The 19858-nt window shown below is 42.4% G+C and overlaps 1 protein-coding gene across 2 annotated transcripts in view; it reads right to left on the bottom strand.

The window, feature by feature from the left end:
* The window catches only part of LOC149435901 (nuclear factor of activated T-cells, cytoplasmic 2-like), a 133582-nt gene that overhangs the window by 58378 nt on the left and 55346 nt on the right, over nt 1-19858 (bottom strand). For both annotated transcript variants that reach the window (XM_089662264.1, XM_089662263.1), the window contains 4 exons: nt 15920-16060; nt 5526-5581; nt 4969-5095; nt 1016-1669 (listed from right to left, as the gene is read on the bottom strand). In XM_089662264.1, coding sequence (XP_089518390.1) covers nt 1016-1669; nt 4969-5095; nt 5526-5581; nt 15920-16060 — 978 coding nt within the window. The remainder of the gene's footprint in view (nt 1-1015; nt 1670-4968; nt 5096-5525; nt 5582-15919; nt 16061-19858) is intronic.

Raw genomic sequence — 19858 nt, 5'->3', positions numbered from 1 at the left:
TTTTACATGTGATTACTGCCAATGGCAGTAGGTGCTAGTAGTAATCATTATGTCCTGCCGGCCAGGAAAGCTACCTGCCAGCAAAACACAATATCGCCAAAGGAGGGATTCCCGCATGAACACTGAATGTGTTCACTCCAAAGACACGCTGGTAGGTGAATTGGATCCTGTCTAAATTGTCCTTAGATTGTACGCCCCTTGAGGGTTAGGGACTGATGTGAATGTACAATATATATGTAAAGTGCTGCGTAAATTGATGGCGCTATATAAGTACCTGAAATAAATAAATAAATAAAATGTGTTGATGAGGGAATTGCATAATTTACTTTCCTTCCACCCATGATGGAAGTAAAACAATAGGATGATCTATGGCCTGCTTTACCGATGTTTACATTTCACTTATGTGGGTCACTTTAAACTGGAATGGCAATAAAGTATCCAGATAAGGCTGTGTACTGGCATTTAGACCCCATGTGCCTGAACTGTCTGTGATGCCACAACCAATGGGACTCTGACTGCCTGTTATGGACAATAGAGACACCATCTTTTACACACGTTTATATAAGAGGTACTGAATATTTAAGCAGAAGGCTGAAAAAAGAAACCAATATAGGCAAACAATGACAAAGCATTACTGGGCAGAGAACAGACAATAAGCAAAGAGCAGTAACCAATCAGATTTAAGACAATATCTAATTGGCTGTCACACTTTGCCAATTATCATTCCTTTTAACCCCCCGGTCACATCAAGCCCGACTTTGAAATCGTGCGACTTACAGTTAGGTCACACGATTTCAAAGTCAGGTGACCTGACGATTTGAGGTGAGATGTGCAAGACATCTGACACAGAGGTCTATGCAAATTGCACCAAAAGTAGTGCATGTACTAATTTAGAAATCGGTGTGGCTCCGACCAAGTTGTAACCGCACCGATATGACCTCTGTAATTGCAGACAATAGGGTGTGACCCTCCACTTCTACATAAGACCATATTGCCACAAACAGTAGGACCTTACCGTCATCCAGATATGCCTGGTCCAGGTTCTGCTCCTGCTTTACAGTGACACCAGAAGGTAAGATTTCCTTCTGCTCTGCGCCTGGAGGAATGTTTTTCGGAGGCCTCTGGCTGCTGGACTGTTGCTGGATTACTGTTGGGTAGGAACTGGGGCTTATTCTCTGCGCTTGGCTGGGCCGTGACAGACTAGGAGTGAAGTCGGAGCACATTATGTGCTGAAACTCCTGGTGACTTCCGCACCTCATCTGGTGATTGGTGGGAGAAAAATGAATGACTGGAGATGGCTGCGGGTTGGCTGCAGTATGGACAGGAGAGCCAGCGTGGACCAGAACTGATCTGTGAGCATCGGGGACAGCAATATGTGAGGCCACCAGGGGAGGCTGATGGAAGCCCAGTTGACTGGGGCTAAGACTTTTGCTTCTCTGATAAGCAGCGACTGATGGACTCTGTTGTGGATATCGAGAATCAGGCGATGGAAGACCGGGTCGTACTTGCTGACAGGAGACTAAGTTGGCCACCAGGCAGGATGGAGAATCATTATTCAATGGATGTTGGGAGTAGTAACTCTGTGGAACAGGCCCCAGGCCGCTGTGTGCACTGCTGGCCACGATGGGAGAATTGTATTCATCAAGAGGTTCTGTTTTAATGGATGGAACTGAAATGCAAGTAGAAAAATAACATTGTCTATTAGTATGTAATCCAACACAGGAGGAGGAGCTTGCTGGTAATAAAAAGGTGCCAAGGAACAAATGTCTTCATTTAAAAAAGGCAAGGCTAAATAATATCACCTGTATTTTTAAGATGTTGCCTACCTAAATCCTAAAATTTTTACATCAATAACAGAAAAAGACACCTAATAGACAAAAAAACACCATTCCAACATACAAAACAGTCATAACATAACCTTTTCTAACTCCCTGAAGAGGCTGTAGTAATAGTATTCTGATAAAATGACATATTTAGAACAGAGCTGGATGCAGAAGAAGAACTTGTGGCTTTAATATCTTCGTACTGGTGTTGAGTGATCTCCTTGGCTGGTGGCTCAAGTGGGAGCAATTCAAGTGACCCTATCACCAATCAGGAACAGACATTTGAAAAAACGGCATTGTCTATTATCATTTGACTACAATGTTAAATAAAAGGACCATCAAGATCAAAATTGCCAACATCTCTGTAAACTATCAGACAAATCTAAGACCTGCTTATATGGATTATGATGTGTAAAACACGTAAAGTGGGGATAACTGCTCTCTGTGGTGGAGAAAAGACCAGTCAATATCCACCACACTTTTGCGGAAAGCAACCTCAGAAGCTCCTTGGATCATAGTCACGTCCTGCCTAAGTACTGAGGAAACTGTCTATATGGCTGACATATGAAAGCATTGGGGTTGATTTACTAAAACTGTAGAGTGCAAAATCTGGTGCAGCTGTGCATGGGAGCCAATCAGCTTCTAACTTCAGCTTGTTCAATTAAGCTTTGACAAAAAAACCCCCAAAAAACTGGAAGCTGATTGGTTTCTATGCAGAGCTGCACTAGATTTTGCACTCTCCAGTTTTAGTAAATTAACTCCATTGTGTCCAAAACCAACAAGTCCAGTTGTGCTACGGAGGTAAAGTTAAAGGTAAAGCTCACAAGTAAAGTTAAAGCCAGACCCTAGGCATACATGTACTGGAGCTGTTTTCCTGGTCAAATTTTGTTTGGGAAGTCCTCAGATTTACACAGCTCTGCCAGACAGTCAAATCGGTGACCTTAAGGCCTCATGCACACAGGACATCATAAAAACGCCAGTAGTGTTAAAAATTTGAGTTTTGCCGCGTTTTTGCATTAGCGTTTAGCTGCATTATCATTTTTAGCAATAAATTGCTATAATATTGATAAAAAAAAAGATTGATGAAAAAGCTTGAAGCTCAAAAATGCAGCTAAATTCTGAATTGTCACATTTAACTGCGTTAGAGCATTTTTAACAATGAAAAACGCTTCTTCAAATGCGGTAGTTCTATTTTTGTTTCCAGCCAAAAATCACCCCTGCCAAGAACTGCTGATAAAAGCCTGTGTGTGCATGGACACATAGGATAATATGCTGGGGATGGAAAACGCCTGATGCCCAAAACAGCAGCTGCAAAAACGCCCCGTGTGCATGAGGCCTAAAGCGGAACTGTCATCTGCTTCATGTTAGAGAAATATATATACACACACAAAAGAGAGCTTAATGTCCTTTACTGCAGTTATGCAATACAGCCTGTTCACTTCCCAGCTGATAATGTTTCTCCTCTCCTTCCATCACCACGTTCCTGCCTGGGTGCCTTAAGCCCCATACACACAATGAGAATATTGGACGAATGATCGTCCGTTGTTTTTATGCTAGTCTCATATTGAAAGTGAAGAGGTTACTACAGTTAAGAAAATTCAGAAAGAAAATCTGGAAGTAATGTAATGCATTTGTATTGTATTTTTGGATGAAAATTTGTACTGATTGAACCAAAATCATACATACGATAAAAATGTTCGTGCTTGTCCCTTCAAATAATTTCGGATGGAAGCTGTGTACCAATGATCAGGTTATCGTACGATCGCTTCGAAAGCGGTATTTTTCGTAAGATTTTCTGATCCTGTGTACTACACATTACTGTGCTGATCCAATCTATCCTAAATCAACTTCTAGGGTTACAAGATTCAGGGAAGTGAATTAGTTGCACTAAAACAATACCCTGATGAATAAATAACAATAAATGCTGAATTTTATATCTGTCTAGAATTCACCTTTTAGAAAATTTATGTTACTTTAAAAAGGGATGATGTTCCATGGCCTAGCTGAAAGTGGAAATGAGCTTTATTGCCCCCTTCCCATTCAGATCATGGTTGTGTGCCTTTGTCAACGATTATATGAATAATAATGAATTACACAATGGGGTCAAATAGTCATAGATTAAATCACATGAAAGAGAAAAAACCACTACAATGCATGCAGCCTCTTTAGGATCATGCGTTTCATTAGTCAGCGTATTTCCCTGCTGGCATGAATCATGATGTGAAAGTCTAATGACCACCAACGTGCAGTAAAGTAAGTCGATGTTAAACCACTATACTTGTATACATGGACGAGTGACTCACAAACCAAACATCTGCCCAACAATCAAGTCATTTGTATTTGGTACTGCAGATACGCAAGAAGAAATATAATCTTGCTCATTGCCCTACATATGAACTCTAAGTAGACCAAAGAAAATGCACCAAAACAGCAGAAAAGGCTTTGATTCACCCTTTAAGAGGCGAGTGTCATCCTTGTGTAGCAAGGGCTGCCATGTTGTAGGTGTGATTGGAGTTGTGAGAGGCGGAGGCCTATCACCCAGTAGGGTAATCCCAGCACTGTGTTCCTCGTAAGTCAACAAGGGAACTTACAAAACGGCTGCTGGCCTTCACTGTGCGCAATATGGACACAAAGGACCTTTGCCACAGAGCAGAATGACCATGGGAGAAGCTTAAGGGTTCATGCACACTAGCTTAAAACATGGCAGAAAAAAACACTAATTTTGAACATTGTTTAATTTTTAGGCACATTTAGTGTTTTTTTCTGTCAAAAATGCAAAACAGAACATTTTCTAAACGTTGAACATAAAATATGCCTCTAAACAGCCTAATGGGCATGGAAACATAGGATAACATTAGTTCTACAGGCAAAATGCTAAACTCCTCTAGAAGCAGCGTTTGTTTACGGCCAGTGTGTATGGACCCCGCGGTGGAAGTGACCTTTCCTACTTCCAAGCAACATGTTAGTTCCTGGGGCAGCAGCTGAATCTATATGTCAATGCTATTGAAATTTCTCTCCTGAAACTGATGGAGCCCAGAAGTAAGAGAGTGACAGCTTCTGTTTGTAGGTTTCTCACAAGTTCAATATCATCTGATGTATGAAATACAAGTTTTAATGTGAAGCATTCTGGCAGTCATGTACCTACCTGGGTGGTAGGTGAAGTGCTGAGCCTGGCTCCTTTTCCTTTTGCCATTTATAACATAGAAGTTGACTTTCACTGGAGAGGTGATGTGCTTGTTGCGATATTCCGGGACCTCCACGAACAGCATGCTCTAAAATGAGAGAGGAGATTGGAGGCACTCAGTACTCCAGCGGTATGCACAACTGAATCTAATCCATTTTTATAAACACTTTATATAGATTTTTATTTCATCTTTAGGCAATAGATTGAAAGCCTCTCCCCTTGTGGTACATTTCATGCTCAGAGGGCTCTTCTTTGCTGGCAATCAATGCAGTTCTAAGGTTCATGAACAGCTCAATTTTTTTTACTTTTTACCGCAGGAGGCACTTCATGATCATGAACTGTTTTTTTTTTTAATACAAGGAAAACAGAGGTTTGATGCCCTCAGGAATGTGTGTTTTGCACATGAACTACTCCCCTGCCTTTATCATTTAGCAGGATTAGGGATGTCATCTTCTGCAACACATTTGGCTGTCTATCTTTCTAATCTCAAAGGTTTGAACTAGGTTGTTATAACTTACAGGCTGACTTTTGTCTTTATCCACTGTTGCCTCGGTCTCCCAAATTTGCTGGCCATCTAAAACACAAAAACACAGAGCATTTACTCACTGAATAACAATGCTAATAATTTTCAAGAATCATAAGTTTATATTTCATACACTATGTACAAGAAAGAAAGGAGATAAGAGAAGAAGGAGGAAGGGGATGAAAGAAGAAAAAAGAGGAAGGAGATGAAAGAAGAAAAAAGAGGGAGATGGAAGTAGAAAGAAGAAGCAGATGGAAGAAGAAAGAAGAAGCAGATAGAAGAAGAAAAAAAGAGGGAGATGGAAAAAGTAAGAAGAAGGAGATTGAAGAAGAAAGAAGAGGGAGATATCAGAAGAAAGAAGAGGAAGATAGAAGAAGAAAAAAGAGGGAGATAGAGGAAGAAAGAAGAGAGAGATGGATGAAGAAAGATGGGAGAAGAAGGAAGAGGGAGATGGAAGAAGAATGAAGGTATAAGAAGGAGATGGAAGAAGGAAGAAGAAGAAGATGAAGAAAGAAGAAGCAGATGGAAGAAGAAAGAGGAAGCAGATGGAAGAAGAAAAAAGAGGGAGATGGAAGAAGAGATAAGAAGGAGATGGAAGAAGGAAGAAGAAGAAGGAGATGGAAGAAGAATGAAGGAAGCAGAAGGAGATGGAAGAAGAAGAGGCAGATGGATGAAGAAAGATGGGAGAAGAAGAAAGAGGGAAATGGAAGAAGGAAGAGGGAGATGGACGAAGAAAGATGGGAGAAGAAGGAAGAAGAATGAAGGTAGAAGAAGGAGATGGAAGAAGAAATAAGAAAAATGGGAGAATAAGGAAGAGGGAAATAGAAGGAGGAAGAGGGAGATGGCCGAAGAAAGAAGAATGAAGGTAGAAGAAGGAGATGGAGGAAGGAAGAAGAAGGAGTTGGAAGAAGAAAGACAAAGGAGATGGAAAAATAAAGATGGGAGAAGAAGGAAGAGCGAAATGGATGAGAAGAAAGAAGAAGAATGAAGAAGAAAAGAGTAAGAAGAAAGAAGGAGATGGAAGAAGGAAGAAGAAGGAGATAGAAGGAGATGGAAGAAGGAAGAAGAAGGAGATGGAAGAAGAAAGACGAGGGAGATGGAAGAAGAAGGATAGGAGAAAAAGGAAGAGAGAAATGGAAGAAGAAAGAAGGATGAAGGAGAAAGAAGATTGAAGAAGAAAGATGTACAAAGTAAGAAATAAGAAGGAGATGGAAGAAGAAAAAGGACAAAAAAAGAAGATCGAAGGAAGAAGAAAGAAGGAAAAAGATTTCACATAGGAATCCTCTGCAAAACACAATCATTGGCCTTCCCTGGGTTTGTGGAAACTGTTTACTTGCAGATTAAATAAGAATTATCATGCTGTCAAGTCTATGAACCATTCCAGAGAGCTGTATTTTGTCATTGAAGCCTGTGGCATGTAAACTACAACTAGTGGTAATGGCTCCAGCAAAACTCAGAAATATGACAACCTCATACAGACTTCCAATTGCACTGGCATTGTTTAAATGGCAACCCACTATTTTAGAGGACACATAAAATTTTGACCAGCACACCTTGCAAAAAATGTTTGTTTATTTAGACATCAGGAAAATATCACCAACCATTTGTAGAACCGCACAGAGCCCCTTCCTCAACACAAATTGGTCTTCATTTTGCTGTGACCTGTGTGCTCCCCAATGCTGGCTGATGACATTCTCTCACTGATGTCTGAATAAAGGTAAACATTTTTTTGCAAGTGGTGTTCTGGTGAAATCTCTCTCCGTGTTTAGATTACAGACAGCAATCTCCTTCCGGCGTTCGCACCCAATCTACAAGTAGCATTAGCCATATAGTATGTGACTGCCACCACTGTATATGCATGCCCTTCTGTTTTAGGGACCATCATACTGCTCATGGGCAGCTCATTCCCTGGCCTTCAACAGAGAACATGCTTTCCCAAGACAGGCTTCTCATTGAAATGTAGGTGAAGGACTGCTCTTGGGTGACTTTAGTAGGCCGCATCATCAGAAAATCTGTGTTCTAGTTTATAGGGGGGGAAGAGGACAGATGGAGGAAGCGATGGCTATCGGTGCATGAAAACTCACTTCTTTGATGGAAATGCGCTAAAATAAAAAATGTTCTATTACAAACCTTTTCTTTCTGAAACTGCCGCAATGTTTTGGGACACTGAACTGGAAGCAGCCCACGGCTCGGGAACTCTGATTTCCCTCCTGGGTTAAATAGCCCTGGCATTCTATACAAGCATCAAAACTGCTCACACAACAATGGCTCCTGGAAAATTGTTACCAGTCCAGAAACTGTTCCCATAAAGTGTGGTTTCACTAAACTAATTATGCTTGACGAGGGTGTTGAAAATGCAAACTCTCCATAGGCCCGAGAAGTAATAGGGTTGGCGGTAAAGCAAAGAGCTGTGAAACGTTAAACACTTGCATTATCCGGCGGACGGGAGCCACAAAGTGCGTCATGCGATCAGTATGAGAAACATAAGTGTGAGAAAAACTGGGTGGAATAAACCAAAATGACACCGTTTCTGGATAACCAAAAGCCTTCACAAAGGCGCAGCTTTCTCTTATCTCATAGGTGAAGCAACAAATTAGGTGTTACTGGCACAATTCAACACTTTCCATTATTTGTGATGAAATGAAAACTATGATGTCAGTCTTTTCGGCTGTCTACACAATCAAGGCTCTTTTTGTTCTTCTTTCTCTTGCCACGGCTGAACTATATCAACACCAATTGCTTGATGAGTTTTGAAATAAAGCAGCCAACATCTCAATCAATGGTCGCTCCAGTTTCCAATAAGTAGAAGCCACGTCTATACACAAATCTATAAAATCTCCGCTGGGCCTCTCTGAAGATACTTCAAGATTCTACCCTTCTTGACAACAGAAGACACTGTAACCCCTTAAAGTGAAACTAAACTCCCTCAATCACCATTAAAGTGATTCTAAAGACTTGAATGTTTTTTTTCAATTAAATAACAAAAACATTATACTTACCTGCTGTGTGCAGTGGTTTTGCACTGAGCAGCCCGGATCCTCCTCTTCTTGGGTCCCCTGCCAATACTCCTGGCTCCTCCCTCCTGTTGGGTGCCCCCACAGCAAGCAGCTTTGCTATGGGGGCACCCACTGCTCTGTGTGTCCATTCACACAAGTAGCCGCAGTTTGGCCCTGCCCTTCTCTCTTCTCATTGGCACACTGGCTGTGATTGACAGCAGTGGGAGCCAATGGCTCCTGCTTCTGTCCCAGCTAATGAGGAGAGGGAATCCTGGGATAGCCGAGACTCAAGTGCAGATGGCTGGATCGAGAGGGGGCTTAGGTGAGTATTAGGCGGGGCTGGGGGGGATGCTGCACAGAGCAGGTTTTTTACTTTCATCCATAGAATGCATGAAGGTAAAAAACCTTCGGCCTTTAGAACCACATTATTTTTAATCCTTATGCTGCTAGTATTAGTAGATGGGAAGGCAAATAATATTCACTGGATTTAAACTTCTTTTTTTTTTTTTACATACAGTTGCTTCCAGTTTTCTCACCTCGGCTAAAATGATGTCATACATACCAGGAGTCTTCAGGAAGAGCTTTCTCAGCTAAGCACAGCTCCCCATCTGCCTGCCTGAGCAAAGCTTAATTGAACAAGCTGAAGTTAGAAGCCGATTGGCTACCATGCAGAGCTGCACCAGATTCTGAATGCTCCAGTTTTAGTAAATCCCCCCCAAAGTCTCTTAAATTCTGCATTATTGTGCCCACCTCTATCCAAGGTGAAGCAGCAGCAGGAGATGGTAGATGCAGTAAAACTGCCACAGTGATACCAACCTTCCTGGAGAAGCAGAACACAACAGGTTCACTTTAAATTCTAAGTGTTGCTGGATTCTCAAGGACAATTGAGTGCTGTCCATGATACTTTTTTATCTGAACTAATATCCAAATTGTCAGGACACGCTTGGGGTGTGTCCCCCATCATCAAAGTACCGCTTGGACCCTGTAGAAGCGGTACACCACGAAAGCTTGTCCCGAGAATGTGGAAGTCAGTGAAAAGAAAGAAAAGTATTATGGACAGCACACAATTGTTTTTGCTGTAAGTGCACTAATCCGGCTTCAGTCACCTCAATTTGGATTCTCAGAAACTTCACCAGCAAAGCCATCAACCTCCTTTCACTTCCTGCTCCATATTTTATACTCTTATCTTTATATCTGGCTCTGCTGATATTGAGAGTGATGAGTCACTTGACAGCAAGTAATGCGGTTTAGCAGCTAAACTGTACATGCAGCCAAACCACGTGAGATGTAAAAAAGTGCAAACGATATGATTATAAAGCAAATGTTAAAAGCTTTCGAAAGGAGGGAGTTTGTTGGAATTCCCCTCCATACAGATTTACCAAGTTACATTCTTGGGTTTCAGTTTTCAAGAGGGCTGCATTTCCCATTAAAAATATTTTGGGTTGGTCAGTCAGAAAAGGGACATATGTAACCTGTGGCAATATTCTGTGATGAAATGATGCTGACTACAGAAAAGATGGTTGTACTGCCACATGCACTGCAAGACTACCTTTTTTTTTTTTCATTTCCAATAAAAAAGAAATTCCTTCTATAAAAGTAAAACCCAAATGATTACAGATAGAACAAATGGCTCCCTATGATGTGAGCTACACAGGTAACACATGGCATCTAGTAATTACACATGATAACAAAATGCTCCAAATGTGTGTTTTAATCGCAGCATGGTTCTTGACTATTGCCTGTGTATAATATTACATATCTAGAATGAGGAAGAATGTAGCAGTTGTGTTTTTAAACAGAAGTACCCAAGAAAACTATAAATATCTAAGCGAAGATCCAGATGAAAAAAAAAAAATGAAAGTCAGCAGCTACAAGAACTGTAGCTGCTGACTTTTAAAATACAGTCACTTACCTGTCCCTCGGTGTAGCCGTGTGCTCAACACCACTGATTTCACCGGCCGTCTTCTCTCCCCGGCATCTTTAGTTTGGGCACCTGGCTGTGACAGCTTGTGGCTTCATAGCCGGGTGTCCACTGCGCATGCGCAAGAAGCGCAGCACTTTGTGAATGACCCCACAGTCTTCTGGGACCTGTCATGTGTTCTAGAAGACTATGGGGAGGGAGGGGGGGACAACTTCCGCTTCTGATAGCCTAGGCAATCACAGTGGAAGTGGGAGCGGGTACTTGTCAAATTCGGGTACCCGCTCCCCAAAGGTGCCAATCCTTAATGGGAAGCGGGGGACAAAGCATTAAATCAGAACTTCCCCTTTTGGGTGGAGCTCCGCTTTAAGTATCAAAGGGGCCAATTCACTAGGTGATAAACACTGCATGAACTTTTTGAGTTAAAATAACTTGTGTGGTATTTATCTCAAAAGTAGTCAATTCACTAAAAAACAAGCGTTATTTACTAAATGAATTAAATATTTATGTTTTGCGATATTTAGCACTTACATTTTTTGTGTTATGTCTGGTGTTGGTTTTTTTTTTTTTTGTGTGCAGACAAACACTGCACCAGAAGGCACACAGCAATATTGTGAAACTATGAAAACATTCTAGTGTGCTTTCATTCACAAAAACCATCTCCCTCTGATGAAATGTTACCATTTATTTACAATCCTGAGCTCAGAAGTGAACATTTTCACACGGATACATTGTATACTCATCAAGGATACATTGTATACTCATCACACGGATACACTGTATACTTATCACACGGATACATTGTATACTCATCACACAGATACATTGTATACTTTTTACATTCTGGACAGAGCAGAGTTCCCCCATTGTTATTTTGTATATTTCTAAAATACAGCCAGCAAACACCCGGTGATACAATGTACCAATGTGCGTGTTTTTGTAATGAACTGACTTTAATGATTTATCTCATGTTTTTTGGTATTTATCTCACTATTTTAACAAATGTGCGGTATTTACTTTACATTCAATTTTCCACTTTTATGAACTGACTCTTTTATTATCTCATGCAATATTTCTGAAAAATGAGTTGCGTGACCTTCATATCGCATGCGGTAACCTTTGAGTTAATTGGGATCAATTCACTAAAGTAGTTGCTGCGACACGTGGCCATGGAAGAATCGGGTAGTCATGGATGGGTTTTATCTTGTTCCCAAACTGTGGTGTTGGTGCAGATCAACTGCTCCAAAAGGATGGCAGGAAAGTAGATTTCTGTTCATTAGGTCACTGGAATCTGGTCGGGAAGTGGGAAGGTGGGCTACCTGGGCACTCAAGAAATGCACCCGGCTGAGAGCCCAGTTGCCAAAATAAAAGGTGGGGGTCTCAGTGTGCTGGGGGAGCACTGATGAGGTTCTACATCTCCTGTGTTTTATTTGATATACCCCTACAATTAACATGGTTTGTAAAGGATCAAATTTAATTTTAAAAAATAAAAAACATGTTATACTTACCTGCTCTGTGCAATGGTTTGGAGAAGAGCAACCCCGATCCTCCTTTTCTCTGGTCCTCCGCCAGCACTCTTGGCTCCTGCCTCCAGTGTCGTCATAGCAAGCCGCTTCCTATGGGGGCACTTGTGCGTGCTTGTTCCTGTCACACACAGAGCGCGTCTTGCCCCCCCATTGGCTGTGATTGACAGCAGCAGGAGCCAACAGCTACCTTGGCTTTTGGGCACAGCACTAGATTGAGATTAGGCTCAGGTAGGTAGAACGGGTATAAGGGGGGCTGGCAGGAGCTGCATGCAGAAGGTAAAAAAAAAAAAAAATCTTCAGCCTTTAGAAGATCCTCTTCTAGACTTCAAGGGCTGCTGTAGAGATGTTTTTGAACTGAGAACGCTGCCTTGTTCCCTTACCATTTGATGGTAATCCCTCATCATGCATTAAAGTGGTAGTAAAGTCATTTTTTCATGTTTTACCTACAGGTAAGCTTTTAATAAGGCTTACCTGTAGGTACTGTAAGTATCTCCTAAACGTGCACTGTCTTGGTGATATTTACTTCAGCAGAGCTGGCGTTGTCACCGGTGCATACACACTGTGCTCTCAATGGATGACGTGCCATCCATTGAGAGAGCCATGCCGCAGCCTGAGAGAGTGACGTCACCTTGGCTCGGCTAGTCAAACGGCCGCAGTCCAGGAACCCGGAAAGGCGGGTGACGATGGAAGCCTCGGGGAGCCATGACAGCTTCGTTTTCAGGTAAGTCTTTCATAATGTGCTAGTATGCATACCAGCACATTATGCTCTTAACTTGCAGGGAGAAGATTTTTTTTTTGCAGTTTACTACCGCTTTAAAAAGTAAAAAAAAAAAAAGTTATATATATATATATATATATATATATATATATATATATATAAATAAATAAATCCTTGTATTTATTAAACAAATGCTGTGCAGATTTATGCAGCAGTACATAGTGTACATACAAGCACATATACACATGCACCGGGGACAATCTTGAATGTGATAAAAAATCCACATATGCACAAGAAACACACACTAACTCCAAGAATGACGATGTCCCTGTCTGGCAGTAAACTTCGGGCCCCAGCAAAGGCAAGCAAATGTGCTAACCACTATAGCACAGTGCAGTAAAAAGAAAAGAATTTGTAAAGTACAACAACCTCCACGTTCACCTAATCAGGAACAGTCTATTATTGCTCTGACTACTTTATTAAGATGTAAGGGTAAATCTGGTTGCAGCATGTTGCTCATCAGGGCATTGCCAATGTCAAGAGGGTCATCTGAGCAGGTGGGCCCCGTCTCTTTACAACAATTCGTTCAACACAGTCCCATACATTTATGCAGAACGCTGGGAACCAGCAATCAATAACATGAGTCACATGGAGCTTCTGAGTCAGTCAGAGGATAGGGAATTTCTCTCGTTATGCCAGATTAACAGAATATCCGAGCAGCTTTCAACGTGCTTTTCTTTCTATGGTGGATTCCAAAAGAAAAAAAAAATGCTCTTTAAAAAATGAAGTTTCAGAGGAGAAAATCAGGCTGGAGTCCATTTGCGCCCCCGTATGGTACTCCCTGCCAGAAAGGATGGAGAAAATGCGTTGGATTGTTGTGTTAATGAGGATTTACCATCTGTAAGATTCCAGAGGATTGTGTCATGAGGGAACCTTCCAAAACACTGGATTCCACCCCGTCTCCCTGCGTTTCTCAGAGCTATGGCAACTGGCTTGCAGCAGCACTGTTTCTCAATCAGAGCTCTTAGATTTTTTCCTGTTTTGCAATGTTTTCTTGGGATATCCCGATGACATCAGAGAGAGAAAGAAAGTTCAGGCTGCCTCCAGTGTTGTGGAGATTTATGCAAGGTAATGGTGAGACTGGGTGCCAGACACATTGATGTTACAACAACATCGGCCTGTGTTTAGTTACAGCCTCTGTATACAACTGCAGCTCTCTAACATGGAGAACTACAAAAAAATACACATTACCAATACACACTGAGGTTGCCGTCCAGCAAAGAGTCCAACAACCAATAAGGGCAGGAAAGAGTTGATAAGACAATGGTTGTTACTTTTTTCTCTTTCATAGATGTAGCATCCTGCTAAACAGATTGCTAGAAAGGGTCAGGTACATTTAGTTCTTTAGCTCCTCTGTAATCATTGGAGCGGTGTGTGATTATTTTTGGCTGTTCTGGGTCTTGTAGGCTGCTTCCCCCTGCCTTCTTGCAGATTCTAGAATGTAGTGGGTTGGAAGAGGCAGACCCTTGGCCTGAATTCTCATGTGGTCTCAGGGATGCCCAGTAGGTGGCTGAGGAGTGCATAAATAGTCTGGGGCCTGGAGCAGCAGTCCAGAAGAAGAAGTCCCTACCCAGACAGGGTTGCTACCCTTCCGGGCAGTATAGCTGGTTTGCATTTCATCGAGGTCCTGGCTAATTGGGAGATGGGGGTCTATTTTCTGAGAATAGCTGGAGTCATATCAAGGGACTACACTGAGGATGTGGTCTTGGAATTCACAGAAGTGTCTAGCTGATATTGGACGGAGGTATCCAAGTATCCAGGGACATTGTGAGTACAGGCATGGGTGTAGGATCCTACTGACTGTCTGCTGCTACTATATATTTGCTTCAGTGCGAGTCACTAAGCTACTCGTACACTCCCTGATTATCTCACGCCTCGACTACTGCAACTCCCTCCTCACCGGCCTACCCCAGTGCAGGCTCTCCCCGCTTCAGACCATCCTGAACTCAGCGGCTAGACTCATCCACCTCACCAACCGCTCCACCTCTGCCTCCCCCCCCTGCCTATCCCTCCACTGGCTCCCTATCGCCCAACGCATCAAATTCAAACTACTCACTCTGACCTACAAAGCCATTCACAACACTGCCCCTAACTACCTCACCAACCTGATTCCCAGGTATCACCCCACCCGTACCCTTCGCTCCTCACAGGACCTCCTTCTATCTTGCCCCCTGGTCTCCTCCTCCCACGCACGTCTGCAAGACTTCTCCAGGTCCTCCCCCATCCTCTGGAACTCATTACCCCAATCCATCAGACTGTCACCTTCCCTCCTCACCTTCAGGCGCTCCCTGAAAACCCACCTCTTCAGGGAAGCCTACCCCACCCTCACCTAACTGCCGTTCTCCTTCATTCCTCCTACCACTCCATCCCCCACAGCCACTTCCTCCTGTACTACTACCCCCTCCCTCCTATATTGTAAGCTCGAAAGAGCAGGGCCCTCGATCCCCTCGTGTATTGTTTTGTTACTGTACTGTCTCATGTACTGTCCCCCACTATAATGTACAGCGCTGAGCAAACCTTCTAGCGCTATATAAATACTGTTTCATGTATTGTTCCCCCCTCTATTGTACAGCGCTGAGCAAACCCTTTGGCGCTATATAAACTCGATGTAATGTAATGTAATGTCCTCTGATTTTTGCCCTGTGTATTGGAGTATCGCACAGCACCATGCACATCAGCCAAGTTCAATTTGCATTAAAGCTTAAAAAGACACCCTAATTCTGATCACTGAGCTGTGAGACTGTCTGTGCTGCTGAGTGCCTGGCTGCATCTACACCAAATGGGAAGAGAACACAGCCATTGTTTGACAATAGGTGCAGACACAGCACAAAGTATGTTTAGGTGCTGAAAACACTGCTTCCCAGTCACTGATCACCGTACAGAGATTAGACTGAAGGTATTTACATGTCTCTTCTATTACAAGGGAAGTTGATTCAGCCTAGTCAGTGTTCATAATTCTACAATGGGGAAACTGTGGCTTCTTTGGAGAAAGCTGAAGCTGTGAGGAGGGATTGCTTGTTCTACATTACTCTACCCACCTCTCCTTTCTAATTTCAGTTTTCAGACAGCGAGGGACAGACTCTGACCAAGTGACCTTATGATTTCATAAAGTGTAATTATATGCAATTAAATGTAATTACATGTCTATATCTGTTACGGGCCAAGACTTACCCGGTGTTTTCTCCGTGAAGATAACTTTGGACTCGGCTGTAAAATTCTGCCCGGTAAGAATCATCTGCTGCCCCCCATATACAAGACAGCTGTCAATGTCCTGCCTTTCCACCAGAGGAAGTTCATGAGCAGACCTTTGAGCTGGGCAAGAAAAGAAATTTAAATTTGTTAGTGGAAAAATATAAAATATATTACACAAGACACGATCGTTATCACACCTCTTCTATTCACCCTGCATGGTTTTATGCCTAGACCGAGCAACTTGCTGATCTCAAATATTGGTGAATAAACTTTTCCTTTACATCCTTCGGAAATCCTGGGACTTGTTGTTGCCCGATAATGGTACTATAATAATCCCCAGAATGCAACCTTTATGTTAGCATGTCCACTTAGGGCCGGTTCACACCATGCCCCCATCTGAATTGCAAAGCAACACATTGTGCGTTCCTGTGTAATTGTACCCACATGCAAAGCTGCACCTTCATTTTCGATCTGCAGTGGGCGTCACCCCAAACACAGTACGTTTGCCCACACCTGCCGGCATGATACGTTTGTACCATGCGATCCGGTTACAGTGCGTTTTAATAAGTAGGGCATGCAGTCATTTTGGCACGTTGCGATTTTAGCCCGTTCAAAATGAATGGGCTTAAAATCGCAATCGCAAGAGCCACATGTGAATCTCCCAGGAATGCACGGCATGTTCCTGCTCAGTTCAGCTTCGGGCATGGTGTGAACTGACCCTTAAAACAGATCATTTAGTGCTGCTACAAGCTGAATCTTACCTACAGCCTCTTATGTCTCTCAGCGTTTCAGCCTCCTACAGAAACTCTCAGCTACTATCAGCTCTGCCAGTTGTTACAGTTTTATTTATTGTTTTGTATATGTTAGATTTCCATTTTTTTTTTTCAAATTAGAGACAAATTCAATTCATGGAGGGGGCAGAGTTGTGAGATGCAGTGAGATTTACAGTATCAGAGTGTATATATATTTATATTACACTTCTGATTGGACTGTTTCTAACTGTACTGATGCATGGTGTATATAGAAAACAAATATTGGTAACTTGGTGACTTCATCCGCAGAATATCGCTGCCTTTGTGCTCCTTTCACTTACAAATGACAGCATAGTGCAAAGCATTATTAGATGTAATTAAATCACTCAAGCATCACAAAAGTACTACGTTCTTACACAAGCACACCAAAGCCGGTTAGATCTGCCTGCTTCTGTTTAGTAATACACCAAGGTTGCTAAGCTACAACCGCACTCTGAGGGAAAACCCAAAATCTTCTGTAGACCCCAACTACTTATCCTTGTATCACAGTAATTAAACAAAAAAAAGCTACAAGTGACTCATATGTGAAACATGATTACGACGTCGTAGGGCAGGATGTGATGCTGTGCAAGCCACTAGGGGAAGGTGAGTAGAAGTGGGTCGGGTGGTGGGCTAGGAAGGGACAGTCTGCTGCAGAGTCCAGTTCTCGGAGAATATATAAATCTCTTCAGCCAAGGAATTCTCGGAGAAATGATTCTGGCAGTGTTATTCTACAACTGCTTCTGACACTCACAGGGTGGTGAGGGGATTATGTTATAACATGAACAAGACAAGGCAGAGAAGGCAAGTCTACCACAATACTACAAACATGTGAGAATAAAAACACACAGTAATAGTACCATGCAGGGCTGACAAATCCCAGGCACCAGGTCGACTAGAAATTGTATCCTGGTGCCTAGATTCACACACTGCCTGCCATTGACTGCAATGCAAAATCTCCTCCCATTGACTTCAATGCAAAAACTCTTCCCATTGACGTCAATGCAAAAATGCCTCCCACTGACTTCAATGCAAAAATGCCTCCCATTGGCTTCAATGCAAAAACGCCTCCTATAGACTTCAATGCAAAAACGCCTCCCATTGACTTCAATGCAAAAACACCTCCCGTTGACTTCAATGCAAAAACGCCTGTCATTGACTTCAATGCAAAAACGCCTGTCATTGACTTCAATGCAAAAACGCCTGTCATTGACTTCAATGCAAAAACGCCTGTCATTGACTTCAATGCAAAAACGCCTGTCATTGACTTCAATGCATAAACACCTCCCATAGACTTTAATGCTAAATCATCTCTCATTGACTTCAATGCAAAAACACCTCCCATAAACTTCAATGCAAAAACACCTCCCATAGACCTCAATGCAAAAACAACTCCCATAAACTTCAATGCAAAAACACCTCCTATAGACTTCAATGCAAAATCTCCTTCCATTGACTTCAGTGCAAAAACGCCTCTCATTGACTTCAACGAAAAATCTCCTGTCAATAGCAATCCTATGTGACACTTTATCACCTGCAAGTCTCAAACGCACCACTACAAACTCGCACAGGACCCTTTTTATAATGGCACTCAAAACACAATGTGTGTGGATTGCATCTGTGTAAACCACCTCAATAGGAACACATAATATGTAGCCTGTCATGCTAATCTGTGAGTTTGAAAACACATCCAGAATCGCATATGCCATGATGGTTCAGTAGTTTTATCCTCCTGCAGCACAGTTATGCTCTGTGCCACGATGCTGTCACTCCCATACGCATGTGTAGGAGTGATGTCACCACAGCCCAGTTATTCAAGGGGCCAAAGGGAGTGAACCTGAAAGGAAGGCCTGGTGAAGATGGCAGCGCCCAGGACTAGGGATGCGGTGACAGCTCAACCCTAGAGGGCCTCCTTTGACAGGTAAGTCTGTCATAAAGTGCGAATACGCTGTGCATACTACTTTATGGCATAAACCTGCAGAAGCACATTACAGAAAACATTAGCGGAGTTTAATTCTCCTTCAATGGCGAATTTGCTTTGGGTCAGCCATTCTAAGAACTCATGACAGAGGATCAGCATGACAGCTGCTGGCATTGTTAGAATTGGAGGTCAGCCCACATGTATCTTACATTACAAATTAACAAAAAGTGCATTTTCTGAGCAATACAAGTTCATTAACAAAGCCACAACATCTCTGTGGTTTGTTTAATCACCGAATGTTTGTTTTTCCTCTACTATGTGTATTTGTACTTAATTGTTCACTTAAAGGACTATCCCGTCCAAGGCCCTCTGTGGTTAGTTCTGTGTAGCAAACTGGATATGGTAGACACAGGTTTACATGAAGCCTTTTGTGTGGGCTCTGTCTGCCGCCCCTCTTCTTCCTAAATTTCCAGCGTTTTCCCTAAACTGGGATACCTTCATAACAAGAGTGCCCTTGAATATTCATCCAAATGCCACGCCCTGACGCTGCCTTCATACATCATCCCACTGAAGTATAAAATAAATCGTTCTGAAGAGACGGCAAACAATGTAAAGTAGATCTAAACACACATTGGATGATACGTAAACAATTGCCACGGGCACACACTTCAATGTAAGCTTCACATCTTTGCACATTATTGCTCTGAACTGACTTCGTGATGGTGACAACGGTGCGTCACGTCTGCTGTGCTTGGGGTCAGAACAAGCATTTAGGGCCCTAGGAACACTGAGCGTTTAGTCCTGTGAATTGACACAGGGGGGACTTGGGGACTTAATATGGGGGATGAATTAATATGGGGAATGAATTACTATATGGGGGATGAATTACTATGGGGAATGAATTACTATATGGGGGATGAATTACTATGGGGGATGAATTACTATATGGGGGATGAATTACTATATGGGGGATGAATTACTATGGGGGATGAATTACTATATGGGGGATGAATTACTATGGGGGATGAATTACTATGGGGGATGAATTACTATATGGGGGATGAATTACTATATGGGGAATGAATTACTATATGGGGGATGAATTACTATGGGGGATGAATTACTATATGGGGGATGAATTACTATATGGGGGATGAATTACTATGGGGGATGAATTACTATATGGGGGATGAATTACTATGGGGG

Source organism: Staurois parvus, unplaced genomic scaffold (genome assembly GCF_062004578.1).
Source record: "Staurois parvus isolate SC_StPar_1 unplaced genomic scaffold, SC_StPar_1.0 ptg001451l, whole genome shotgun sequence".
NCBI lineage: Eukaryota > Metazoa > Chordata > Amphibia > Anura > Ranidae > Staurois > Staurois parvus.
The sequence above is the reverse complement of the archived record's forward strand: the minus strand, read 5'-3'. Positions and strand labels throughout refer to the sequence as shown.